At 42.3% G+C, this 27,971-nt stretch overlaps 2 protein-coding genes and 1 long non-coding RNA gene across 12 annotated transcripts in view; 2 read left to right on the top strand and 1 right to left on the bottom strand.

Annotated features, from left to right (window-relative positions):
- FRMPD2 (FERM and PDZ domain containing 2) overlaps window positions 1-8,673 on the top strand; it is a 94,286-nt gene extending 85,613 nt beyond the window's left edge. Inside the window, exons 29-30 of one of the 2 annotated variants that reach the window (XM_032313135.1) lie at window positions 3,885-4,070; window positions 7,458-8,673. In XM_032313135.1, the coding sequence (XP_032169026.1) occupies window positions 3,885-4,070; window positions 7,458-7,482 (211 nt within the window). In that variant the 3' untranslated portion in view covers window positions 7,483-8,673. Of the gene's footprint in view, window positions 1-3,788; window positions 4,071-7,457 lie in introns of both variants that reach the window. The other variant, XM_032313133.1, reaches the window with a different exon arrangement.
- Window positions 189-18,962, bottom strand: LOC116573212. 2 transcript variants are annotated; one of them, XR_004278647.1, is made up of 6 exons: window positions 18,805-18,962; window positions 14,663-14,795; window positions 4,844-5,498; window positions 3,879-3,991; window positions 3,643-3,716; window positions 189-377 (listed from the first exon to the last, which is right to left on the bottom strand). It is a non-coding gene; the product is annotated as an uncharacterized LOC116573212 (long non-coding RNA). The 2 variants fall into 2 exon arrangements; XR_004278648.1 differs by lacking the exon at window positions 14,663-14,795.
- The window catches only part of PTPN20 (protein tyrosine phosphatase non-receptor type 20), a 117,412-nt gene continuing 107,367 nt past the window's right edge, over window positions 17,927-27,971 (top strand). Inside the window, exon 1 of one of the 8 annotated variants that reach the window (XM_032313144.1) lies at window positions 17,927-18,117. Coding sequence is in view for 1 of the 8 variants with exons in the window: in XM_032313136.1 (XP_032169027.1) it covers window positions 18,589-18,651 (63 nt within the window). In the remaining 7 variants the exon portion in view is untranslated. Of the gene's footprint in view, window positions 18,118-18,573; window positions 18,652-18,678; window positions 18,713-18,766; window positions 19,123-25,823; window positions 25,910-27,971 lie in introns of those variants that run through there. The other 7 variants (XM_032313136.1, XM_032313138.1, XM_032313137.1 and 4 more) reach the window with 7 other exon arrangements.

Here is a 27,971-nt window from a genome sequence, read left to right as displayed (position 1 = left end):
CATGGGTCTCAATCCCCTGACTCTGACACCATGACCTGAGCCCAAATCAAGAGCTGGAAGCTTAATCGACTGAGTCACCCAGGTGCCCCCCCACCATGGCCTTTTAAAGGACTGTGGTAAGAAAGAATTTCCCTTGTATGCGTCACCATTTTTATTGCTAATATAATACTTGACAGTCAACACCAGCTTAAAAAACAACAACTATGTCTTTAAACACCCGACTGAAATGCTCATTTTAATAGCCATTTTTAACTTAGCCTTCATTTTGTGCCCATCCCCCACAAGTGTTTCCTGTCTTCCATCCTGTTCTGATGGAAAACGTTCTCTTTAATTCAGTTTGACGGTACTTATCACATAGACTCGATGTGCATGGGAACCTGTTAGGAGCAGAGAGAAGGATGGAAACACTGAGAAAGGCACGTGCTAGCTAGATGCCTACATAAGCAGGCAAATAACGAGGAAGGATTGTTCGTGTGTGACACTGGATAAACTCACTGCTTTGAAATGGCTCTTCTCTGTTGTTCATCCTAGAAGGCTGAACAGGGCAGATCTATGGGGTCTGGTAGGTGACATGAAAGATGAAGCCGCCCATGTAATGCAATTAGGCCAGGTGCAATCTGTAACTAACAAGAGCCAAGTGTACATTCCCTAAAAGCATTCAGGGGATGCCTGAGGGGGTGGGGCTCAGTCGTTTAAGTATCTGACTCTTGATTTTGGCTTAGCTCATGATGTCAGGGTCGTGAGATCGAGCCCCATGTCTGGCTCTGTCCTGAGCTGAAAGTCTGCTTGAGATTCTCACTCTGCCTCTCCCTGCCCCTCCTCCTGTACATACTCTCTCTCTCAAAATCAATCAATCAAAGCATTCAGATACAATTTTTATAAAAATACCATACCCGCCAAACAAAAACTAACTAGTATGCAAAGTAGAACCCAGTGGGCAAGCACATTCATCAGTGGTATTCAGCTTCATTGTCTGAAAATGCATAATTAAGTGTGTATTTCTAGTTTCTTACAATTGTGTTCTAGGCAGTAAATGATATATTTGGTCACGTGGGAAAGGAAAGAGACTCCCGGGGTTTATCCAAGGACAACTATTAGTGTGCTCTTGTAGGAGATATAAAAGGAACTGTGCTTATAGATTTTTAAAGGTTTTGGGGTTTTTAAAGGTTTTACTTTTAGACAGTTCAGGATGATGGACAGAAACCCCGAGCGTTGGATTATTGGATTATAAAGTGACTCTTTAGGGTTTAGGTACAAGCCTGGAGGTTTATTTGACATGTACCTTGAATCTAACATAGTTATCAGTTATTAACAATAGTTTTTGTTTTGTTTTGTTTTTACTAATTATTAGTTTAGTTGCTGTTTTTCTTGGAATCACAGAATCTCAGAATTGTTCAATATAAGAATGATCTAATCCAACCTCATACCCCATGCTGACATCTGTTTTGTAACATCCCCAAAGCAGGGGGCTTGCTTTTGACTGAGTACCTCCAGGGATGCAGAACTTGCTACATCTTAAAGTGGCCCATTTTTATCACCATAGTGTTGTTGATCAGAAAGTGCTTCCTTATATTAAGGTGAAATCTGCTTTAACGCCTATTTCTTTCTATCTTTTTATCATGACATTTGCAAGAAACATCATATTATTTTTCTGAATCAAATTAAAGTTGGCTTAGTGTTCCTACTGGAAAGGGTATACCCAATGTCCAAAATATGCCATTTTTGGAGTGGATTGCCTCTCCTAGAGTTACACAAGAATCCTGAGGGCTTTCCCAGAACATTACAGTGGAGCTTCTGATATTCAGTTGGTTATGGTTGCTGCCCCATGCTTGTTACCTAAGCTGGTGTGGTCCATGGAGCCATAGGCGGGCAGACTTGTTGTTTCCCTGTCCTGGCTCCCTCCATGACCAACACCTCTCCCTTGCACTTGACCTCCGTGTAGTGGTCCTGTTAATGGCAGTGACCTTCAGCTCAGAATTGTCATGTGGGCTTCAAACTCAGCAGTCCACCAGACTTCCCTCCTTGATGTCTTAGACACACTGCAAGCTCACCCTTGGGGCCCCTAAGCCCCCTCCCAGGCAGTCTGACACTTGCCTCCTACAGGGAGCGTATTAGAGAGGTTGGAGGAGGCTGGTGGTGGGAGGCCAGGTGTGAACAGTCAGACACTGTAGTGGCCCACAGCATGTGATTCTCCTCCATCCGGAGGGAGGGAGGGAAGGAGGGAGGTAGTGGGCTGCTGTTGGGGGAGAGATGGGGTGGGGCGGGGCGTGGGGTGCCTGTGCAAGAGGCTGGGTTTCCTGTTCTATGACACATCTTCCAAAGTGTTCCCTTCCATGTTTATAGGAAAATGCATTTTCTACACACTTTGGTCAAGTACTTTAAAGTTTTAAACTTATTTTCCCTCAAAGCGCTTGGCGATTTTAAAATATTATTTTCTTAAAGTGAGTGTTCTTTTCAGTCCTGGTACACACAGTCTCCTTTTTATGCCTATGAATGTGCATCAATTTACATGAAACATACATTTATATATACCCTGTAGGTCTCATGAGCAGAAATAACGTCTTTTGGACAGTGAGACTCAGGTGGGGACAGATAGTCCAGTTCTGCGGGGGAGGAGTACTGACCCTCTGGGTACTTAGGGGTTTGAAGCTCTTGGGAGGCACTAGAGCTGGGTTTAAAGGGGACATTTTGAGAAAGGGAAGGGAGGGGAGGGCAGGCAGCCTGTGACAAAGCCAAGCCATTGCTTCGGGTGTGGGGAAGGAGGCTGATAAATGGGGATTTGTGTATTTGATGAAAAGCTAAATCTGTGTGCATTTCTTTTAGATTTTCCTCCTCGTCTTCTCTAACTGGGCTCTCGACAGATATTTCCTTAGCACGTTCTCTGCACGCTTGAGACGCTGTACCAAGTGCTCTGCCATCTGTCTGCACTGCTTTTTCTAATCAGAAAGCATGTGGGGTGACTTTAGGGCAGCCCCTGGAAGAGTGTTCTACCACTGTTGTCTCTGCATCTTCACCAGCAGACAATGCACCTCCCTCCCTGCTCATCTGCCTCCTGTGTCACACTGGGACTAAATGTCACTCCAGCGGGCTGCCTCTCCAAATAGGCTTTTTCTCAGCATTCCGAAAAGGACTCCACACTTGCACGAAGTGCTTTGAAGGTCACCTGCTTGAGTTGCTCCCAGCCTCCTGCTTTGGCCCTTTCCCTCTAATCCCTCTGTTGAAATCCTAATCCAAATCCTCTTGATGATAGCCCCTCCCATTTACTAAGACTCGCCCTTTACCAGGAGCCATGGATGGACATATCAGAGTTATGTAATCTAAGCGTCCCAGAAATCTTATAAATTTCTTGACCTTCCCATTTTTCAGATGAGCAAACTGAGGTCCTGGAGAAGTTAATAAGCTTGCCTGAGGTCTCCCTGACTCCCCATATGAAGGGTCAGTCTTAGAACAGTCATATCTCTGTTTTCGATGCCATGTCCTCCGGCAAGTCCTCCGTGGCTTCCTGGGCTCAGTCAGGAACTCCCCTGTTCCCATAATACTCTGTGCTACTTCTATCATAGTACTCTCTCCCTGGATTGTAACATTTGTTCACGGCTTGCTCTTCCTGTTAAATTGGGAGATCCTTACGGATAAGAGCCTCACCTTGTTCAGAGCAGTCTCTGATAGGAGCTGCTTGGACCCTGGCCTGCTCTCCTATGCTGCGGCATGATGAATATCTTGAAAGAAAGAAAGGTGGGGAGAGGAATTTCTTACCAATGCTGGAAGACACATGGGTTTTTGTTTTCTAGTCCTGAATTGGACACAGATGAAGATGAAGGAGACATAGGTCATCTACTTGAAGCCCCTTCTCCTATTGTGGACAATGAAGCATATCTTACCATCAGGTCTACATTGGAAAGCCAGCTACTCTGTGAAGAATGTTTGGAGGCAGATTCGGGAACCATTCCCTTGCCACAGTTCTGTTCTTGGCACGCTATCACAAAGTCTTTGCCTGTAGAAGAGTCGTGTGATAGTGAGAATGAATGGGAAGACCTGGAGGAGGCTGTGGACCCAGATGACGGCACCCTCAGGTGGGTATCACTCTGGGTAGACTGAGGCTGGGCTGAGTTCTTCTAGTGGAGCTCGGTTTTCAGTCTACTTTGGCTGGGTCATGGCTCATGGGTGTCACCTCATTCCCCTTACATCCCCTCAGGGGTTAACACTTAATCATGGTACTTCCCATGGCCCATTCCATGACGACAACCCTATAAAATAGGGTTATTGTCATTTCCATCTTATAGATGACACATTTTGGACTTTCCCCAAGTCAAACAGTGGGTAGTGATGGAGTCAGAATTCATCCCGGCTCTCCCACTCCTCAGACCACGTGTTCAGTGCTCTCCTCTGCTGCCACCAGCATGTGGGTGGGTGAACCGTCTCTCCTGACGGGCTGCTGGTAAAGTGCTGACTCCTATTTTGTGTGCTCCTGCTGGCCCTCGGGCTCAATATATTTCAGAGAAGAGCCTGGGTGTCATGTAAGGTGGTCCTTCTCGACAGCCACTGTCTCAACACAGTAAGCTTTTTCTCGATCAAGAAAGTCAGTCTGTTAACAGAAGATGCCACCAGAAGTCGGGACTCGGTCAGAGAGCTGGGGTCAGATGGCACTGATGGAGATAGGGGGAAGAGTCAGTGTAACAAAACTTGTCAGACTGGAGGCAGAGCAGATTAAACTCTTAACAGGTTGGTAAACCCCCCAACATTCTGTTAAAATGCCTGGAGCATATGTTGTCCCAGTATTTTTTAAAATGGTAAATGTTCAAGAAACTTTCACATAAATACATTTTCAAGGCACGTTGAAACTTACCAAGGCCTTGGCTCATGAAGTTTGGGGTGTAACAAGACTGTTTCACTTTCGTCCTGCTGTGTCCTAGCTACATTTTCCTCACAATTGATTGACCTGGATTCTTAGACAACAGAGGCAGACAAGCTGAAAAGGTGGGTGGACATTTGAAATTCAAATATGACAAGAGGACTGGTTCTGATTTGAAATAGGAAGCAACAGGTTCATAGAGGGGAGGATGCAGAGGCTTTCAAGACCATGCCCTCCATTCACGGGGCAGTTGGACACTGGCAGCTTTGGGAATGATGCCTGATGGATTCACAGATGTGTGGGGCCGGCAGAGAGTGGCTTCTATGTGGAGAACAATCTTTCTAGAGTGGGATCCTCAGGGCTGGGGAGCTAAAGAAAGATAGACCAAGCAATGTTCTGTGGACCCATAGGGAGGCAACTAAGGACCCCCAAGTTTCATGAAATGTCCCAGGAGATCTGCATTGCCCCCCACCCTGCCCCGATGGGAGCAGAGAGCAGAGTAGTGACAACAGGGCTTTTCAGTTGGAGAGGCTCAGGCTCCAAGCCTGCTTCTGCCCCTCACTGGGTGACCTGCAGCAGATGACTTTTAAACCATTGAAGACTCAGCTGACTACCAAACGGGGATAGCGGAATCCACCTCATACTGTTCCTGGAAGAGAAGACAATGCATGTCAAAGATTTAGCACACTGTCTGGTGAGTAGTAAGGATTTAGTGCATCTTAGTAAAAAAATCATGAAATGATGCAAGCTTATAAATGCATTCAATCCTGTTGAGTTTTTTTCCATGTAGACAAAGGATCTAGGTAACTTTGTCAGACTTGTGCACTAATGTGAGGGGTAGAGTGGGGGTGGGGAGAAATACTGGTTCATGGCAAGGGTGTCCGGATGTGGGTAGACTGAATAGCCCTCAGCTATGGACAGTGCTCTGGAATGTAATTAGGTCTAGGCCTGCCCTGTCACTTCTACGGGGCTGATAGAAGGCAGGCCTCCAGATTAGTGTGTAAGGCATGAGTTCATAGCCTCGGCTCCGTGCAGCAACCCGCAGATGGGCTTCAAGGCATCCAAGCACCTTTAAGGTTAGAATATTGATTTCCATGCTTCTTTTGGAAAAAGCAACCCTCCCCCTTTTAAAAGAAACTCTTAGCATATTTTAAATTCTCTATGTGGTTTATAATCCCCAAAAGATTAAGGATACCTGTTGTATATATTCTCTATTTTATCCTGGAAATAGGGAGAAATTTTGATGGGTATAAAGAGGACTTTACTTAAGGATGGAGTCATGCATCCTTTAAACCTATATAACAAATTATTTTCTTTGGTCCTTTTAGACATTGCAACAATAATGGTACAAAGGAATTTCCCATAAATAATTTCATTTAGTCCTCATATCAACTTTGAATGGTATTCTTGTTCCTCTCTTATAAATGGGACTTAAGCTTATTTAATTGTCCAAGATCATAAAGTTAGGAGAGGCAGAATCACAGGGCATCTGTCTGATTCAACTTTTGGGGCGTTTTTGCATTTCCTCTAGAATGTGTTTTCCATGTGGACTTGTGTAACACATATGTCTTTCCATCACATGTCAAGAGTCCTACTATTTTTTTTAAAGATTTTATTTATTTATTTGTCAGAGAGAGAGAGCAAGAGCGAGCACAGGCAGAGTGGCAGGCAGAGTCAGAGGGAGAAGCAGGCTCCCTGCGGAGCAAGGAGCCGGATGTGAGACTCGATCCCAGGACGCTGGGATCATGACCTGAGCCCAAGGCAGCTGCTTAACCAACTGAGCCACCCAGGCGTCCCAAGAGTCCTACTATTTCTCTCACAAAATATTTCTCTCTTAAGAGGCTGAAACAATCCCTGTTGTCTGTTGGGATTAGGAAGGCAATTGAACTATTCTCTTTGGTGAAGGCTGCTGCTGGCCAAATGGCAAGCAGGCCAGTGAAAGCTGTCTGTCATTTTAGGGGAACAGAGAAAGTCTGAGAGTCACCCGAGGCAGAGCCCTGAGGTTTCTGCATGGACATCCTTTTGACAGTGATCACATGGAAGAACTCTCAGATGTCCTCAGTCCAGAGAATGTACATATAAGCTCTATAACCAGGAAAAAAACCCGTGGGTCCCTGAGGGGGTGGCAGGGAATGGAGGATCTGGCCTAGTTAAGAACTAACTTTAAAACGACCATGGCTGTCACTTCTGAGACTCATTTTGAATAGCAGTCATGACCTTTCTCCCATTCTGGGGTTTATGCTGAATAAAGCTGTGCGTGCGTGTGTGTGTGGCTGTGTGCGCACTCACAGGGGACTTCCCCTTTGTGAAAGGATTTGAGAACCAACCACCTACATCAAGATAAGCCAGCCCAGGGTGAGGTCTTGCTGCTTCACTGGCACACACTTTCTGGGACAGATGCAAAGTTCCAGTTTGTACTTTTTAGTTCTCCATTGGTTGAAGGAGTTTCCATGGATTTCAAAGTGCTGTCAGTTCCCTTGAGGGAATCTGCTGAGAGACTTGGCTCAAGGCCATGGGAGTAATGTGTTTTGACATCTTTCTGTGTTCTTCCTATGCAACTCCATATGGTTGTGAATTCTTTTAAAGGCATTTTCCTTTTTGAACTCAGCAACCTGATCCTAAAGACGATATGAAGAAAAAATAAGATGGGAACGTCTAATACAGAAGAAAAAGAGAATTGGTAGATCAAGCATTACCAGAAGTTATGATATATAACCTTGGCCATAACAAGAAACTAAAACCGTGTGGACTTAACAAACGCACAAAAGAAACAGAGCTGGTGGACCACAGTTTGCGCCAAAAACCACACCTGGCAAGACATGAGGAGGGATACATGGCAGCATTTCAACATGGGGGAAGGAAGCCACCTTCATAGACAGAACTGGGGTAGCTGGAAAAGAGAGTTTAGATTCAAAGCTCATCTCCTCTATGAAAATTACAGATGGGTTGATTTAGGAAAAAACAAACAGAGAAAAGCTGTATAAAACAAACTCTAGTTTTATCAGATCTACAGAGGAATAATACACTTCTGGCTTACAGCAATAATAAGCATAACAAAGAGGAACTACAAAGTTGACAATATTGAAAGAGTTAAAACTTCTATACAACAAAAATGCCAAAATTAATGTAAAAATATGCAATGGATTGGGAAGCATTTACATAATTGTGAGTAAAGATGAATATCTATAATATTTAGAAAGCCCAGGATGGTTTATAATAGATTAATTTCAGTAGACAATGTACATAATAAAAATGCAAATGGTGGAAAAATACATATTCTAATCGAAATAATGTCAATGGATTAATTTGGGTTTACAACATTTGCAAAATTAAAAAAATACTATCCAATTTTGGCAAAATTTGAGTGAAATTGGTACACTAAGAAGTATCAAAGGCCATAAAAGTACAAATGCCCAGTACCTAACAATACCAGTCCTGAGAATTTATCCCAAAAGAATAATTGAGCATAAGAAAAAAATGTGTTATTTTAAGAGGTTCATTGCAGTGTTCTCAATAAAAACAACTTAAAAATGGTGAAAATGCCTTAGAATTTGGTAATATTGAAGACAGTTATGTCAGCCTGCTGAAAAAAAGAATACCATAGAAATGGCAACAATGAAATATGGTAATATTAAAGACAGGATGGTAAAAGAAAAAGGATAATTATGATATAGTAACATCATGGGATATTATGTAGCCAAGAAGACAATGAAACAAATACAAAAGGTCACAACTTAGAAAAGTGATATACGGAGCCCCTGGATGGCTTAGTGGTTTCTGTGTCTGACTCTTGACTTTGGCTCAGGTCATGATCTAATGGGTGCTGAGATCGAGCCATGTGTTGGGCTGTGTGCTCAGCAGAGAGTCTGTTTGAGAATCTCTCTCTCCCTTTGCCACCTCCCCCACCAACTCACACACTCTCTCAAATAAATAAATAAATATTTAAAAACCCTGTTTGGTATAATAACTCCAAATGGCATTGGAATGTCTCACTGGTGACATCCATAGAAGAGAGCTACCCAGCAATTACACTACTGAGTATTTCCCCAAAGATACAGATGTAGTGAAAAGAAGGGCCATCTCTACCCCAATGTTCATAGCAGCAATGGCCACAATAGCCAAACTGTGGAAAAAGCCAAGATGCCCTTCAACAGAAGAATGGATAAAGATGTGGTTCACATATACAGTGAAATATTACTCAGCTATCAGAAAGGATGAATACCCAACTTTTGCATCAACGTGGACGGGACTGCAGGAGATTATGCTGAAATAAGTGAAGCAGAGAAAGTCAATTATCATATGGTTTTACTTACTTATGGAACATAAGAAATAGCATGGAGGATGTTAGAAGGAAGGGAAGAATGAAGGGGGGAAATCAGAGGGGAAACAAATCACGAGAGTCTGTGGACTCTTGAGAAACAAACTGAGGGTTTTAGAGGGGCAGGGGGTAGGGGATGGGTTGCCTTGGTGATGGGTATTAAGGGATGGCATGTATTGCATGGAGCACTGGGTGTTATATGTAAACAACGAATCTTGGAACACTACATCAAAAACTAATGATGTATTGTATGGTGACTAACATAACATAATAAAAAATAATAATAAAAAAGAAGAGCATCTATGAGTACACACAGACAAGTAGAGTGATGGAAGAGAAATCACCCAGAGTTTGGGTGATAGATTAAGAGAATATATTTTGTTAAAAATCCCTTTATTCTTCTATACTTATTAATTGTATCATGAATTTTAAGTGAAAATAAAGAGACCAAAACAGAAAAAAGAGACAACAGAAGAAACAAAGACAGAGGTTTAAAAAAGCCCACACTCTAAAATTTAATTTATAAATTCTTCTCTATGTGCTGTTATTTCTAATTTCTTGTTCTTTTTATGAGAGAAGTCTTATAGGTCATTGGCCTTGTTTTGCTATTAATGAAAAAGAAATATCCAGACATCTGAACAGTCTTGTTTCAAATGTACTCAGGACTGGAGCCAGCTCCCTTGGTGCACGATTACAGTTTCATAGCTCTCAAGTTTAGGGAATCAATCACGTATGCAACAAAGTGAGTAAATAACAGTATTTACAATTTTGGAACTGCTCACTCTCTGCTGAACCCTGGGTGCTTATATTCTCTTTGGAAAAGAAATGGATGCCTACAGGTTCACAAGGAATCTTGTCCTCCTGCCTATAGGAAAGGAACTCCTCCCTTTCCCCCTCCACCCACAGTCTTATTTACTCATTTGGAGCCATTATCTCATGAAGAACCTGGTCATTTGCCTTAGGCGGGCTTGACTGTAGCTGTTGCTTGTTCAGTTGCAGGGCAAAAGTCAGAAAGGGCAGCGCAGCCCTAAGGGACTCAGCCCATTGCCTGCAAACTGCTTCTGAGTCTGGCTTCCGGCTTCTGCATTATACATCCTCAAACCTGGCTGTACTTAAGAATCAACTAGAGAAGGTGTTAAAAATTCAGCTCCACGGGCTTCATCCCTGGAGACTCTGAATCAGCAAGGCTGGGGTAAAACCCAGAAATCTATCCTTCTTTCAAGCTCAGCAGAGGGTTGTATGTGTGGCCAGATTTGGAAACTACTGGTGCAAAGTCTTCAGTAAATATTTATTAGGCTTCTAGTATGTGCCAGCACACCATTTGTATAAGGTTAGCTCAAACATATACGTGCTCACCACTCAATTGTAGAGCTGCCATGGGCTTCAACGTTGTGAAGATGTGAATGTTCCTCCACAAAGTTTAATTTAGAGATGTAGTGTGATTCCTATCAAATGCCCGCCAAGGTATTTTGTAGACACAGACATGCTTATTCTAAACTTTACTTTGTAAATTTTGTTTTATGTTTTAAATATAATTGGTATTATATAAATAAAAAACATGTTCTGAAAAGGCATGGGCCCTAGAATAACTAAAATCATCTTGAAAAAGTAGAATGAAGTAGAAGGAATCACTGTGTCCAACATTAAGGCTTACTATGCAGCTGCCGTAATTGAGAGAGTGTGTTATGGCAGAGCGGTAGACATACAGATCAATGGGATAGAATAAAGAACCCAGAAATAAACCCACACAGAGAGTTCCAACTGATTTTTGACAAAGGTACGGAAGAAATTTAATGGAGAAATAATAGCCTTTCAATAAATGGTGCTGAAACAATTGGCTGTCCACAGACAGTGAGAGAAAGACATGGAAACAGAACTGACCCTAACCTACACCTCATACAAAAATGAACTCAACATGGATCACAGACTTAACTGTAAATGTAAAACTATGGGACTCTTAGGGGGAAAAAAGAAAAAAAAACCCAACAATCCAGGAGAGCACTGGAATCCAGGGCTAGCTAGGCGAAGCATTCTTAGATTTTTTCATCAAAAGCATGACACATCAAAGGGAAAATAGATAAATTGGCCTTTTGCTCAGAGAAAAATTCTATTACGAGGATAAAAAGACAAAGTGGGAAGAAGTATTTGCCAACCACACATCCAACAAAGACTAGTATGTGGAATATATAAAGAACTCTCAAAACTCAATAATAAAAAGCCCCAAATCCAATTAGGAAATAGACAAAAGACACAAACAGGTATTTCCCTGAGGATTATATCCAGATGACAAGTAAGCACATGAAAAGGTGTTCAACCTCATTAGCTATTAGGGAGATGCAAAAATTAAGCCACAATAAGATACCACTGTACACATATCAGAATGGTAAATAAGAGAGTGAGAATACCACATGCTGGCGAAGAGGTGGATAAACTGGGTCACTCACACACTGCCAGTGGGCCTGTAAAATGCTGTAGTCACTCCAGAAAACAGTGTGGCAGTTTGTTATAAAAAAGTAAATATACAGTTATCGTAACTTGGCAGTTGCATATTAAGCATTTATCTCAGAGAAATGGAAACATATTCACACACAAATCTGTACATGAATCTTCACAGCAGTTTTATTTGTAAGCGCTCCAAGCTGGAAACAATCAGATGCCCTCCAACCACATGAAGAGTTCCATAGACCATGACACGTGAATGCCAAAAAGAGTGAATTCTGCATGTTTGGATGGATCTCTGGGGAATTATGCCAAGAAGAAGCCAGTCACAAAAGGGTGCGCCATATGATTCCATTTGTATAATCAGTCTTGAAGTGAAAAAGTTCTAGAAATGGAGAACAGATTCCTGGTTAACCTTAGGTTAAGGAGGGAGGAGGGGAAGAGAGGGCAGGTATGTGAGTGTGAGCACAGAAGGGCAGCAGGAGGGACCCTGATGATAATGGAACTGCTCTATGTCTTCACTGTGGAGCTGGATATGTGAACCTACCCATGTGATAAAACTATAGATTTTAACACACACACACACACACACACACACACACAGTACAAGTAAAAGGAAAGAAATCGAAACAACGGAGATGAACGTCAATATCTTGGCTGTGATATTACACTAGTTTCGTAACATGTTACCCTTAGGGCAACCTGAGTAAAGGGAGCAGGGGTCATCTGTATTGTATCTTATAACTTTATGTGAATCTATAATTACCTCAAAATGAAACAAGTTTAATTTAAAAAAAAAAAATGGTCTTCCCCACTCTGCTTTAGCCACGGCATGGCTGCTCTGCATACCGGCAGGGCAGGTTCCACAGAAAGTTACAGATCCACTGAGCAAGAGTGAGGGCTCTCAGCCTCTGCCGCCAGCTGGGTCCGAAGGGCACGTGACTCCCCCATGGCCCATCTATATACTGCTCTCATTGTGGCGATTGCACTATACTTTTTTTCCCCCCACAAATTATAGTCCCATCCTTCAGTTACACAAATCTCTGTGGCAGAGTAAGGGACTCAGCTTGAGTCAAGCAATCTTAGAGAAAAAGAAACAGGAAGAATACGGGGACAGCTCTCTGTGTTTCTGCCACATCTTCAGTTGACAGTCATTGAGCACCTACTACATAGAGGGCTCTGGGCGAGGTTGGGGATGGAGATGACCGCAGCTGCTGATTACTCCCTGGGAGCTTGTGCCCTGTGAAGGAGATAGCATACAAACACATCACTATAATCAATGGCAACAATGCTAGAATGAGGGTATAGGGAAAGAATGTTGTATAGAGCAAAGAGATTTTTCCCAGAAGGGAGTATCAGTCCTGACTGAGGGGAGGGCCTGGTATGGGGTAGCAAGATGTTCCTCAAAGCGGAGAAGTATAAACCTTGAAGGGCATGGAGACACAGCATACAGAGAGTAAACAGGGGCCTGAGAGGTAAGAGGAGCCAGGAGGGTGAGGTGTAGACAGATTGTGAACTAAGGTTGCCTTTTCAACAGTGTTTGTTATAATCAGAACTCTAATCAGAAAAAATAGTCTGGTTTGTGAGATGGAGGAAGGGTTGGTGTGGGAGAGACAAACAGTAATCGAATCACTTGTGGAACCACTGCTGATTCCAGAGCAGAAGGAATGGTGGGCCCATCAACCGAGATGGGGGATAGTCAAAGAATATCATAGTTAGTTTGGTTTTATCACTTTGGTTTTATACATTCTGAGTTTGAGATATCTCTGGATATGAGATACCCCAGAGGGATAGTTTCAGTAAGATGGGATCAACATGAATTTCATTGCAAGAGGTACTGAGGGCTCAAGGCAATGCTATGACATAGTTGGATCGGCAAGATATTTTCTAGAACAGACCCCAAATATAACCACACTATGAAACTCTAACATATAAAGGGAACAGAAGGAGGGACACCCTCATGTAGTACATGCTCCCTTCTTCATTCAATTAACAACTCAAGAGTCACTTTGGGAAGCCGGCATCCTGGGTAATCACCTACCCATAACCTGTAGGGGTTTAAAGAGTAAGGAGACCAGGAATGGACAATTCCTCTGAAAACTGACGTTGGAATGCTATGACATTTCCACTTCCATATCTGTGAGGGAGAGCAGGGCTTCACCTGGCATAGGAGAATAATTTATAAGGCTTGATATGGGTTTCCTGCAATTGGTGGCGGTGATGTGGAGAGGGACACAAGGGAGTGTAGCTGTACCCCAGCAGACTCTAAGCTAAGTGTAGGTGAGGGTCTGGTGAGGGCAAAGAAAAGAGTTGGATCCAGAGGTCAAGACATGGGTAGTCCAGAGATGACTAGACAAAGCGACTGCTGCTGGGATCTCCATGTAGCAAGGCTTTAAAATGCAGCAACTAGCCTCGAAACTATCTGTAGCCTCTCGTGGCCCAGCCAGCATTCCAAGGAGGTGAAGGCCTGCTATCTTGGACATTCTTCATTACAAGGGAGAAGCTCCGGGTTGGCTATCCCCAGAGCCCCTGACCTTGAGTGCTGAACAACACGTTCTTCTACATATTCTGCCTGCTGAGACTATGAAGGAGGATGGGATCTTCACATTCTCAAGATAGTGATTATCAGTGCTGTCCAGGGTGCGCTTGCACAAGCTAGCTACCTACCCAGCACATACCAGACAAAGGGGCTCGTGTCTCATCCAGGCCTGAGGAATCTAAAGGTGAGAGGTGATGGCAGAAACAACAAGCCTGGTGGGAGAGCAAAGAGAAAAAGGACTGCCGGGGAATAAACTGTCATACCCTTGGTAGAGTCAGGAGGCAGTAGCCTTGCTTAAGGCCACACTGCCCTACAGGTGGGGCACAGTTTAAAGCCTTTGTAAAATATGTAGGCATGACATGGGCCCAGCCAGAAAGTCAGAACCTCAGCTCACACAGAGGGTGTATTCGGGAGAATCATAAAAAAGCTGGTAAGTGATACAAAAATGGCCTTTTCTCCCTTTGAGAAGTCTTTCATTGGGGCACAAAGCCAAGTCTGCATTTTGGCCTCCACTTACCCATATGTCTGGCACCTTGGCTCACAGCACAGACTGCATAAACTCACTGGTACTCTGTAGCAGGCAGGAGCAAAGGGAGGGCATTGTCCACAGCTGGCCAGAGACAACATCATCCAGGCAGTGGAGAAGACACCTGCAGGGGAATTCAAGGGAAACCACAAGATTCTCTCTCAGGACAAACAGCCAGCTCAAAGTACCTGCAGAGCCCGGAGGGCCTGCGGCTGGATTCCAGCTGCAAAGGTCACAGGCGCTGGGTCTGGAGAGGAGGAAGTGGGTGTGCGCCTGATGAGGAAGGAGAAACGGATGCACTCATTTGCCCCTGCCTGTTTGCAGCCCAAAGTGGTCCTGCCGTCAAGGACAGAGAGCCTAACAGGTAGGAAGGTAGAGGGAATCTTACACTGAAATGGGACTGTTCTAGGTGCTCAAAGTTAGGGACCTGCCCAAGATTTTATAGACAAGGGCCCAAGAAAACAATGCATCTGGACCTTGAGCTTGAATGGCATTGGAGAGAAACAAAGAAGTTGCCTTTGTTTACCCCCTCTCTGTCTAGTTAATAAGATGCAATAAGATGATGACATCTGTATTCTTGCTGGAGAACCCAAGACTTGGCACAGACCAAGGGGTAATACGTGAGGTTTGAAAGACACAGATTCAGCTCCTCTGTTAGAATCTGGCAGCATTTGCAGTTCACTTTCTGCCACATCATTATTTTTACAGTGAATAAGTAGAATTGGAAGAGGAAGGCAGGGCATTTATGTACAAGAGTTTGCGGCAGGCTTGCCTGCCAACTTAGCAGCTCTCCTGTCAAAGCCTAAGGATTCTGTCTCTTTGTGGGGTGTGCATAGAGTGATGGGCTGGTTGGAGCTCTACAAACAGATGAGCAGCCGACTAATAGATCAATTAATTAATATTTATTGGGCATCTATCATGTGCCAGGCTCGGGGACTAGGCAGCTAGGAATTCACAATGAGGTAAGTGCATGTCCTTTTGCTCTTTAAATAAAATAGTTTTTGGCTTTCCACTAGGATTTTTATTGGCGTTGTACTTTCCACAATTTATTTTTATAGAGCCTTTTATGTGAAGTGTCTCAAAGCTAAGCAGAGAGGAAGAAATACACAGGAAGGCACCACGGCTTCTTTTAAGCTCACGATCCCCATCAACTCACACTTGGTGGTGCTGGGTGCGAAGAACATCATCTAAAAATAAATCAGGCTGCAAAGCAGAGGCCTGTAACTGATGGATCTTAGGGAAGGGAAGGGTTGCCGAAATCATTTTTTTTTAAAAAATCATTGTTTCTTATTCTTTGTTATGTCCTTCTCTGGCTCAAGCCAGGTTTAGAAAACTCTGAACTTGGGCACAGACTTTGTGGACTGTGAAAAAATGACTTTGGGTTGTAAGGTCCTGGGTGCAAGCTGCCCACTGGGGGTCTGGAAGGCCCTCATGGATCCTCTCTGATGGTGTCCAGAGACCCATGGTTTGGGCTATGGGACATTTTGACAGTAAATTCTTCATTTGAAAGAAGCAGATGGGCCCCACCTCAGCAGAGATCAGGCATTTGCCTGGTCCTCAGGTCCATCCAAGACTGAGCAGGAATGCCCAAACCAGAGGCAGGGAGGTAGACTGAGACTCCAGAATCAGTGTTACCTCTCTGGGCTGGTCACTGCTGCTCCCCAACCGCCCCCACCCCCGCTACCCGCTGTGTGAGCTTTCCCAGAGATCTGCAGTGAGCTCAGGGCAAAGGAGAACATGAGAAGGTAGTGTCTGCAGGGCAATGGTGGAGAGTGGGGATAGCCAAGACACTCCTCAGCTAGGCTAGAAAGGGGACTTGGAAGGGTGGACTAGGAGAGACAGAACTGAGGCCTGGACTGGAGGACCAGGCCTGCAATAAGGAGCAAGGGCCTGGGCTTGTGTGGTGGAGAGTCTTGTGGGGTTGAGTCCTGGGGCCTAGAGGAAAGGGAATATTAGCAACCTGGTCTTCTAGACCTGCCTTTTGAGTGTCTGGGGTGCACACATGTCTGGTCTAATTTGTGAAGGCTCTCCAGCCTTACCTATAACAGGACAGAGGCCCCCCCTTTGCTTAGAGGGAAGCTGACAATAAGAGATGGAAACAATGAGCACAACAACTACCAAAGAGCCATAGCCCTAGCAAAATGTGGGAAACCATCCTCCTGGGAAAGGGAAGCGACATTTCGTGGCAGACCCGAGTGCTGGATGCTTTTGTACTTTGTCTCATTAAGCACTTACAACCTTACAGCCTCTTAAAGACAGAACAGAAAAGAAACCAAGGCAGAAGTTAGGAAGTAATCTGCTTGAGGTTACTAGCTATTCAGTAGCAGAGCATGGACTGAAGTCCAGGCCTATGAGACTCTTGCACTTCTGACAACTGGTCAGACACAGGGTTTTCAAACAGGCCTCCAAAGACTGGTAGAAAGTTTGATAACACACTACATAGTTCTCTGAATTTTTCACAGAAGCCAAGAAAAGCCTTCTGGGTCAGTGGCCTCTGAGATGCTTGCGTGGTTTAGAAGAAAGTTGGGGAATAGAGACCTCAGGGTGGCTTTGATCAAATGTTTGTTTAGTCTCCATTCAGGGATTTCCTGATGTTATGGGTGGGAATTCTTCCTTTTGTGTGCCCCCAGGACAGCCATCTGTGCAGGGACATTACAATATTCATTACATCTCAGTTCATTCATACTGCTCCTACTTTTGAAATGGTGACCATGTGCAGAGTTCTGATATTAGAGACTATGAAAAACAAAAGATACATTAGCCATGGGTACCATCTTTAAGAGGAATCTTACCAGGACACCTGGGTGGCTCAGTTGGTTAAGCAGCTGCCTTCAGCTCGGATCATGATCCCAGCGTCCTGGGATCGAGTCTTGCATAGGGCTCTTTACTCAGCAGGGAGCCTGCTTCTCCCTCTGCCTCTGCCTGCCACTCTGTCTGCCTGTGCTCACTCTCTCTGAAAAATAAATAAATAAAATCTTAAAAAAAAAAAAGAAAAAAAAGAGGAATCTTACCCTGGCAATGGCATGGTCACCTGGAGGGGAACTTGGCTGCCGAGGAAAAACCAGGGCTCAGAGGGAGAGAAGGCATCTACCTATTGTCAGTGACTCACAGAGCAGGAAGCTGACCCCTCCATGCCTGGACAGAGGGTGGCCGTTTTTGCTTAGTGACACCCCCCCTCCCCCCTGCCCCCAAGGATATGGCTGTCTCCTTATACCAACATTGATGGCTGTGGGCTAAGAGAGGCAGGTCTTGTCATGACTTCAAGGGAACTGGATCTACCAGAATGGGTCTGGTCAGGACCAAATGGAGAAAGATGTACTCACGAAGATAAAAAATTCTAGCTTCATGTACTGAGGCAACATTTATATCCTGAATTCCCTCTACACTGACAACTAACTGAAACTCTCAACTGACCTGTAGCCAACTGACTTCACAGTCTAGCACAGGTTAGTGACTTCTGCAACAGTCTGTCCTGTCCAAAGGGCCCAAATACTCCATCTGTTATTCCTCTGATAATTCCTCTGATAATAATTCCTCTGATTCCTGATTCCTCTGTTATTCCTCTGATAATGCAAATCCACCCCCCACCCTGTACCTCTGAGATTCAGTGTTGCCCATCACGGGGCGGGGTGGGGGCGAGGGAGGGGGTCAGGGGTAGGTATGAACCAAATGACCGCCCCTAGAGAACACAGTCGTCAGTGGTTCGAGATGCGGGCATGGCTCAGAATGCTGCCGGCATCAGGAACTTATCTTAGGAAAGGGGTATATACAACAGGGTGGTGGACCAATGACCACAGGGAAGCTCCCGCAGTGTCCGCAGTTAGCATTGCAGTGCCTCGGACGGCCAGCAGGGGCGCAGTGTTGGCCCCGGTCACTTAGCAGCGGCGAGGCTCCTGTGTGTTGGTTCGCGGGCGCCTATGGGATTGAACGGCACTGACCCCGCAGGGCTGGCGGGCTCCCGCGAGAACCCAACTGGCGAGGTAGGCTAGGGGGTGGGCCGGGGGCGGTTGGGCCAGGCGGGGCAGGGCGGGGCAGGGCCAGGTGAGGAAGGGTGGTGGGGGTGCCGGGTGGGACAGGGAAGGATGCTGGAGGCCCCGCTGCGCAGCAGCGCGAGAGGGCGGACTTGGGCTCACCCTGTGGTCCCAGAGGGAGAAGCCACTGATGCCCAGGGGCTGAAGGAGTGGGCTGTGGCCCCAGACACCAGGAGGCTTGCCTGCGCTGGTTTTGGGGCAGGCCCTGGGCAGAGTGAAGCCCAAGTTCACTGCAGCCTGGGGGGCGGTGAGGACCTTCAGTCTGGGCAGTGTGATGCCCAGCTGTACTGTGACATGTGTTGTGGTTCCTGTGTGTGGCAGGTTTGGGGCAGGAAACACTTTGGCTCTGTGGTAAAGAACGGCCTTGAACTCTCGTTGAGGAGCATGGAGCTGATATGATTGATAAGAAGCCATAACCGGGTACTAAGGCATGGCCTTCGCTGGCTGGATCTGGGGAGGTGTAGAGGCCAAGAACTCCATTCCCGCTGAAGGACCAGTGAGGGCTGAGGGCCCTAGCAAGAAGCAGCATTAATTCATCAGTTAATTCAACAGCTAGTTTTGAATACCTCCTATGTGCCAGGCACACAGGAATATACATGAACAAAATAGTCAGGGTCCCTGCCATGAAGGACTTATATTTCAGGTGGGAGATAGCCAGTCAAGACTGAGTCCTGGGTTTTTGCCTTGCCTACTTTTGCCTCTCTGTTTAATGAGAACGGGAAAACTGTAGGTGTGTGTGGGGGGTAGGTTTCATTTTTGGAAGGGATGGAACCAAGAATTAGGTTTTGAATATGTTAGGTTTGAGATGCCTGCTAGGTTTTTCCCCAACGTGTAACATACAAACAACATAGCTGGAAAGAATTTTCCCGTGAACTCTCTGTATTTACCTTCTGGGTCCTACCATGAACATCTAGCCACCCTTATTTTTTTTTCCCCCACATATTATTTCTCTGTCCCTTTCCATCTGTCACCTTGCAGATTTATTTATTTTTATTATGGTAAAATATACATAATATAAATGTGGTAGAATTTTAAGTTGAGTTTTTAGATTGGCCTTTGGAAATTTGAGTCTGAAGTCCTGGGTGATGTCAGAGCTTTGGAATCACTACCATATAGATGGTATTTAAACGAAGGGGTTGGTTGAACACCTAGGTTGAGAGTGTACACAAAGAGGAGGAGGGGAGGCCATAAAAGGGAGAAGAGGGTGGTTAACTGTGGCGACTAAGATGAAGGTGGGGTTAGGGTTTTAATCATTTTAATAAGAAAGACTAGTGGAATAGAGGGGTCTTAAAGTCAAGTGGATTTTTTTTTTTTGCATGATAGAAGAAACTAGAATATGTTTATATGCTGTGGGATTGAACTCATAGGGAGAAATGCATATGAGATAAGGGAACATTGCAGGGGAAAGTCCCTGAATATCTGAGAAGGGAGGAGACCCCAGGGCACATGGGTGGTGGCTTTGAATTGACAGGAACACATATTTCATTATAACTTGGGGGGAAGCCAAGACAACAGGTGTGGGTGCAGACGAGGTAGTGGTACCATGTGTTTGTGAGGTGGTCATTGGCCGAAAGGGCACAGGGAGGGGAGAAGAGGTGTTAGAACTTGGAGGAGACACATGTGCTGTTGTCCTTACGGAGAGCGGAAAAGTGAACTAACTAGGGAAATGGGATTGGATTGTCAGGCAGTGTCGAATACCTGTTTGAGATATGTCGTCATGACTTTAAAGTGAGCTAAAACCAGTGGGCTAGTGTGGTTTTCTCTGGGAATGTTAGACCCTGGAGGTGTGTTTTGGGATTAAATGAGGTAATATATGGAAGCCATGTAATAAGTGGCAAGCACATGATGAATGGTACATATTTTTGTTTGACTTCTCATTTTGTTTTTCTTTTGTTTATGCAAATGTAACTGAGGTGGACTTTGGAAATTGAGGTGGACCCTGACAGGGTCTTCTCCAGTCAACCCTGAATCCCCTGTTTGCAGCTCGTTGAAAATCTGGCTCCTGGTGTGGTTATATGTATACAGCTTGATAATTGGGGTTGTTGGCTAAAAGGGCCAAACTGTAGCAAATGGGGCTCTCATTGTCTTGGACTGTATGGTCTGGGGCTTTGTCACAGCGGCAATTGTAAAGTTCTTGTGAAACTCTTTCATTTTGCATTTTATACTGTATCTGATGTACTGGGGGTTTACAGTTCTAAGATCACCAGAAGAGATTTTCAGTTTAATACATTGTCATTGTTCCCTGACTACTTGTGCTGTATTGTGATATAAATAATAATAATACAAGCTGACACCCACAGCTCTTAAAAATGCAAAATACTGTTCTAAGTCCATCGCATGCATTGTTTTGTTTAATCCTCACCCCAACTCGGCCCAACTCAAGTGAGGCAGGTACTGTCATTATCTCTGTTTTTCAGGTGCAAAAATGGTGCAGAGAGGTTAAGTAACTTACCCATAGTGCATACAGAAACCTCCAGTTTCTGTTGCAGACTAACTAAAAAAATTTATTTTAAGACTGCTTGGCCATCACTTATCTATGTTGTAGGGTAGTAGTTAAGGTAATGGACTGAAGCAAATTGCCTGGGTTCAAAAGCTGCCACTTACTAGCTCTGTGTCTTTGTTCAAATCATTTAACTGCTGTGCACACTTGTGGTTTTTTTAAATGTATGAAAGGGGAATAATAATAGTATTTTCTTGGTAGGGTTATTGTAAGGATCACATGAGTTAGTGTATTTAATAAGCTTAAAATAATGCTTGGTTGTTTAAATGCTATTATCATCTGCCCGGTAGTGCAGGCAGGGTGATATGTGTACTGATTGATTGACTCTCCTAAAATCATTCCTAAGGGCCCTGCTATGCTGCTGTGTTTAGTGGAGTCTGAAAATTGCAGGGCACTCTATTAATGCTCCTAATTCAGAGATCGCCTTTCCTTAGATTTTATTATCTCTCTGTGGGAAGCAAATATAACAATTTGCCTCTAGGTTCAGAAAACGACTTAGATTTCAATTCGGACTCATCTGACCAGTGAGGTTAATTTCATTAGTCCTGGTATTGTATACCACTTAAAGGGAAATAAGACCTGGGTATTCCATTTTGTCATTTCCAAATAGGCAGCCTAATGGGATTTGGTGAGAAAGACCAGAGGCTGGTATAGCTGTTGCTGGGCACTGCATATGGTAAATGATGTGGGTCAGTAGTCTGCACATTAAGATGGTCTGAAAAGATCTGTAAAATTTAGACTCTCTGTGATGTGTTGTATCAGCTACTGATTAAAAGCTACTGGACAAGCTTGGCATGGAAGGTGGGTGAAAGTTCTAAATGATCTTTGCTGGTCCACAATAGGGAGAGTAAATGCATGGTATAAAGTAATGGCTCCCTGTGGGTTTCTTTTAGAATCACTAGGGGGAGGTTTTATGACACTTTGCTAAATGACAGGCTCAATGTGGACAGGTTCACTAAGTTATGGCAAGAATCTGGAATCAATATTTTTGAGAGCTCCATGAATGACTCAGATGTGCAATTAGCATGGGATGTCATTTGTGTGAATCAGGTATTTTTCAGAGCTGATTTTCTTTTAGAATCACAGATCAATTAGCTTTGTAAGACTACTGATAATTCTGGGTGTACTCTAGGGATTCTGATTTAATTGGCTTGTACAAGGTCTAGACATTGGTATTGGTTATTTTAAGAAAGCTTGGGTTGATTCTAACCTGCATCCAGGTGTAAATAATCAGGTAGATTTCCCTTAAAAGTTTAGTTACTTATAAATTTAAAATAGCTTCAGGCAGCATCTTATCATCAGGACAGTGAAAAAAGTTCTGAACTTCTCCAATGAAAATGTTCAGTTCAGTAATCAGGTAACAATAGAAGGTATGAATTGATGATTGAATTAACATTTATCATACCACACAATGAAAACTTCAAGTTTGCCCTGGAGAGGCAAATTAACATCTATTAAGAGCTTTGTGCATAATCTCAGTCTTTGGGAGGTGTGTATTATTCCCATTTTGTAGCTGGGATTTTTGATGCTGAGGGAGGTTAAGTAACTTGCCCAAGATTTTCTCCCAAGTGTGTACAGCTCCACAGCCTAGGTTCCATTTCCTGAATAATTTTGGTCTGGCCTGCATGCTGGGATCACCTGGAGAACTTTAATGATCAAAACTTGAATCCCTTTCTTAGATTCTGATTTCATTGGTTTGGTTTGGTCTGGAATCAGTATTCTGCAATGCGCTCCAGATAATTTGAATGTGCACAATCCTGGTGGTCTAAATACATTTTCTTTTACACCAGCAGGTTGCCCATATGTGGACTGATATGGCTAGGTTCCTTGCCTTCGAGGAACTTACCTTCATATCATTTATTTCTGTTCCTTTTAATATGTATGTGCCATTCGTTTTGGTGCTGAGGTAACACATGGTGACACAAGTCACCATGGTACTTATGTTGAGGGAGATAGGACACATACATGCAGATGCATAAGGACTTACATACATAAGTAAACTGTAAGGTAATGAAAAGTGCTTTTAAGAAAATAAAGGAAGGTAATGAGTAAAGTGATCCTGACAGGTGTGCATGAGAGTTCCAGTTGCTCCGCATTTTTGCTAGAACTATTTTGTACTGTTTGTGTGTGTCTTTCATTTCAGCCATTCTAGTGGGTCTGTAGTGGTATTTTATTGTTTTCTTTTGCATTTTCTGTTCACCAGTGGTGTTGAGTATTTTTTCATATATTTATTTACATCTATAGTTTTTCTTTGGTGAAATGTCTATTCAGATATTTTGCTCATTACAAAAAAAAAAAAAACCTGGGCTGTTTATCTTCTTGTAGAGTTATGAATATATTTGGAATACAAGTCCCCTTTCAGATAGGTGTTTCTTCCAGCCTGTGGCTTATCCTTTTATTTTCGTGATGTTGTCTTTTGAAGAGCAGGATTTTTAAATTCTTCTGACTCTATTAATTTTTTTCTTTTGTGGTTGTGCTCTTAGTGTCCTAATATCTGTATTTTCTCATAGTTCTGGGAGCTAGACGTCTGAAATCAAGTTGTGAACAGGGCCATGCTCTCACTGAAGTTTGTCCTGCCATACCCTTAGTTTTATGTCTAGAGCATGGTATATTGGATAGATTGAGAATATTCCAAATCATCAAGTCCTGGTTCCTTTTCACTTAACAACTCCTTCCTCAGTTTATTTCTTTCCTCTTGCATTTTGCTGTAGGCAGCAAGAAGAAACGATGGTCCCATTCCACACTTTTCTTAGAAGTCTCCTCAGCTAAATAGCCAAGTTCATTACAGCTGACCCCTAAACAACATAGGTTTGAACTATGTTGGTCCACGTATATGTGGATTTTTTTCTGATAAATATCAGTATAGTATTGTAAATGTTTTTTCTCTTCCTTATGGTTTATTTAAATAATATTTTATTTTCTGTAGCTTTATTGTAAGAATACAATATATGATACACATACAAATGATGTATTAATTGACTCTTTGTGTTTTTGGTAAAGCTTCCAGTCAACAGTAGGCTTTTCATTGTTAAGTTTTTGGGGAGTCAAAAGTTATAGGTGAATTTTTACTATATGAGGGATCAGTGCCCCTAACCTCCACTTTGTTTAAGGATCAACTGTAGTTTTATGTTTTACTTTCCATCCAACAGTAGAACGTAATTCAGCCAGTTTCTGCCATTTTGTGACAATGATTGCTTTTCTTCCAGTAATGAATAATCTATTCATTATTTTCTTTTAAGGTCGTTGCCAGAAGAATCTTTAAATTTATATTGCTAGTAACATTCTATTCTTGACAGTATATGTATTCTCTAAGATTATGTATGTATTTTCTAAGATTGTAGATGCTTTTTTCACCATTCTGACCCTTCACAATATCATCTTTAATGTCCATGTTTCTACCAACAGCCTTTTCAAGGCAATCTAGGCTTTTTCTATCATGTGCCTCAAAACTCCTAAATCTTCTACCTATTACCTAATTCTGAAGCAACTTCTACATATTACTATTATTATTTTTTGTATCTGTAACAGCAACACTGTACTTTCTAGTACCAGCATATGCAGTAGTTTCTTAGGGCCACCGTAACACAATACTACAGAGTGGATGGCTTAAAACAAAACAAAACAAAACAAAACAAAACAACAGACATATATTCTTTCACAGTTCTGGAGGCAAAATTATAAAAATTTGTCACAAGGCCATGTTCTCTCTGAAGTCTCTACAGAAGGATATTTTTCCTTGCTTCTTCCTAGCTTTTGGTGGTTGTCAGCAATCCTTGTTGTTCTTGGCTTCTAGACACATCTCTCCAGTTTTTGCCTCTGTTGTCACATGGATTTCTTCATCTGCGTCTGTGTCCAAATTTCTCTGATCTTAAAAGGACATCAGTCATTGCATTAGGACCTCATTTTTACTTGATTATGACTGCAAATAACCTCTTTCCAAATAAGTTTACATTCACAGGTACAATAGAGGTTAGGACTTCAAAATATCTTTTAAGGGGAGAGTTTGCCCACAATGATCACACAGGAGAAAATATAGGTGACCTTGGTGTTGGCGATAAGTTTCTAGATACTACACCAAAAGGAATCATCCATGGATCACCATGAAAGCAAAGATTGATAATTTAGTCTTTATTAAAGTTAAAAACTTAAAAAAAAAGTTAAAAACTTCTGTGAAAAATACTGTTAAGAAAATAAAAACAAGCCTCACACTTGGAGATGATGTTTGCAAAATACATATCTGATAGAGATCTTGTAACATAGTTGAAATTACCCAGAGTGTGGCCTTTTCAGACTGGCTTCTTTTTCTTAGCAACATTCACTTGAGGTTCCTCCTATCTATTTATAGCTTGATAACTCCTTTCTTTTTATCACCAAATAATATCTCATTGTGTGGATGTCCCACAGTTTGTTTATCCACTCAACCATTGAAATACATTTGTTTCTATCTTTCCCCCCCCATCATTGATGATTATGAATAAAGCAACTATCAATGTTTGAACACCGGGTTTTGTGTGGGTATAAATTTAAAATCAATTGTATGAATACCTAAGAGTATAATTGCTAGATCATAATGGCAGTACTATGTTTAACTTTATAAAATGTGCTGAATTGTCTTCCAGAGTGGCTGTACCATTTTGCATTCCCAGCAATGAATCTCCATCCTTAACAGTATTTAGTCAATTTTTTGGATTTTAGCCTTTCTAATAGGTATGTAGTAATGTCTTACAACTTGCAGCTCTCTAATGACATATGATGTTGAGCATCTTTTCATATGCTTATTTGCCATCTCTGTGTATTCTTTGGTGAGGTGTAAGTTTATATCTTCTGCCCATTTAAAAAATTTTTTTAAATTGTTGAGCTTTTTTTTTTTTTTTAAAGATTTTATTATTTATTTGATAGACAGAAACCACAAGTAGTCAGAGAGGCAGGCAGAGAGAGAGGAAGAAGCAGGCTCCCTGTTGAGCAGAGAGCCTGATGCGGGGCTTGATCCCAGGACCTTGAGACCATGACCTGAGCCAAAAGCAGAGGCTTTAACCCACTGAGCCAGCCAGGCACCCCTAAATTATTAAGCTTTTTATGAGTTCTTTTGTTTTAAAGCCACCCAGTTTGTGATACTTTGTTATGGTAGCCCTTGGGTACCAGTACAATTACGTTTTAGAAGTTTTATAGTTTTGTGGTTTACATTTAGGCCTATAATCCATTTTGAGTTAATTTTTATAACTGTAAGGTCTAGATTTTGTTGTTGTTTATGGATGTCCAGTTGTTTTAAAGCTATTTGTCAAAAAGAATATTCTTTCTCCACTAAATTGCATTTGCTTTTTTCTCAAGAATTGGTTGGCTGAGTTTGTGTGGGTCTATATCTGGGCCTCTATGGATCTATTTGTCTGTTTTTGCACCAATACCATGATGTATTGATTACTGAAACTTTATAATAGTAAGTCTTGAAATCCCATACTGTCAGTGCTCCACAACTTTGTTCTTCAATACTATAGTGTTGCTTATTCTAAATATTTTGCCTTTTCACATATACTTTAGAATGAGTTTATTGGTAACTACAAAATTACTTGCTGAAATTTAGATTGAGATTGCATTGACTCCATAAAGCACATTTGGAAGAATTGAGATCTTAACAGTTTTGAGTCTTTCTATCCATGAACATTGGATATTTCTTCATTTATTTAGATCTTTCCTTTCTTTCTTCAGTTTTGTAGTGTTCCTCCTATAATCCAGTACAGATTTTGTTAGAAATACCTCCGTATTTCATTTTGGGTCAAGCTAACATATGGTGTGTTTTTTATTTCCAATTCCATTTATTCATTGCTGGTATATAGGAAGGGAATTGACATTTGTGTATTAACTTTGTACCCTTCTACCTTGCTATAATTGCTTATTAGTTCCAGGAGTTCTTTTGTTGTTGTTGATTCTTTGGGATTTTCTTCTTAGACAATCATGTCATTGGAGATGAAAGACAATTTTATTTTTTCCTTTCCAATCTCTGTATCTTTTATTTTCCTTTTTTGTCTTACTCATTAGGTAGGACTTCTATAATTTGATCTTGGTTACGAGTGATGAGAGAGGACATCCTTGCCTTGTTCCCCATCTTAGAAGAAAGCATCTAGTTTATCATCATTAAGTTACCTGTAAATTTTTTTGTAGATGTTTTTTATCAAGTTGAAGAAGTTCCCCTCCTCTAATCCTAGTTTCTTGGGAGTTTTTATTGTGAATTATTTGGGTTTTGTTAAATGTTTTTTTCTGTATATATTGATATGTTAAAAATATAATTTTTCTTCTTTAGGCTGTTTTGCATTATATTAATTGGTTTTCAAGTGTTGAACCAACTTGCATACCTGGAATAAATTTTGATGGTCATGGTGTATAATTATAGGTACATACATTGGATTTGATTGCTGCTATTTTTGTTGAGGATTTTTGTATCTGTGTTCATGAGTGATTTTGGTCTATAGTTTTTTTTTTTTCCTTTTCTTTTGAATGTCTTGATCTGGTTTTGATATTAGGGCAATGACAGCTTCATAGAATGAATTAGGAAGTATTCTGTATGATTCTGTTTTGTGGAAGAGATTGGAGAGAATTGGTATAGTTTTTCATGATTTAATTTCTTTAATAAACATAGACCAATTGACCTGATCTACCTTTTCTTTTGTGAGTATTGGTAGTTGATGTTTTTTAAGGGATTGGTCTCTTTAATCTAGGTTATCAAATTTGAGGGCATGATAATATTCCTCTCTTATCCTTTTAATGTCCATAGAAT

Source organism: Mustela erminea, chromosome 14, assembly GCF_009829155.1.
Source record: "Mustela erminea isolate mMusErm1 chromosome 14, mMusErm1.Pri, whole genome shotgun sequence".
Classification (NCBI taxonomy): domain Eukaryota; kingdom Metazoa; phylum Chordata; class Mammalia; order Carnivora; family Mustelidae; genus Mustela; species Mustela erminea.
Note: the sequence above shows the minus strand (reverse complement) of the source record. Positions and strands in the feature narration are given on the sequence as shown.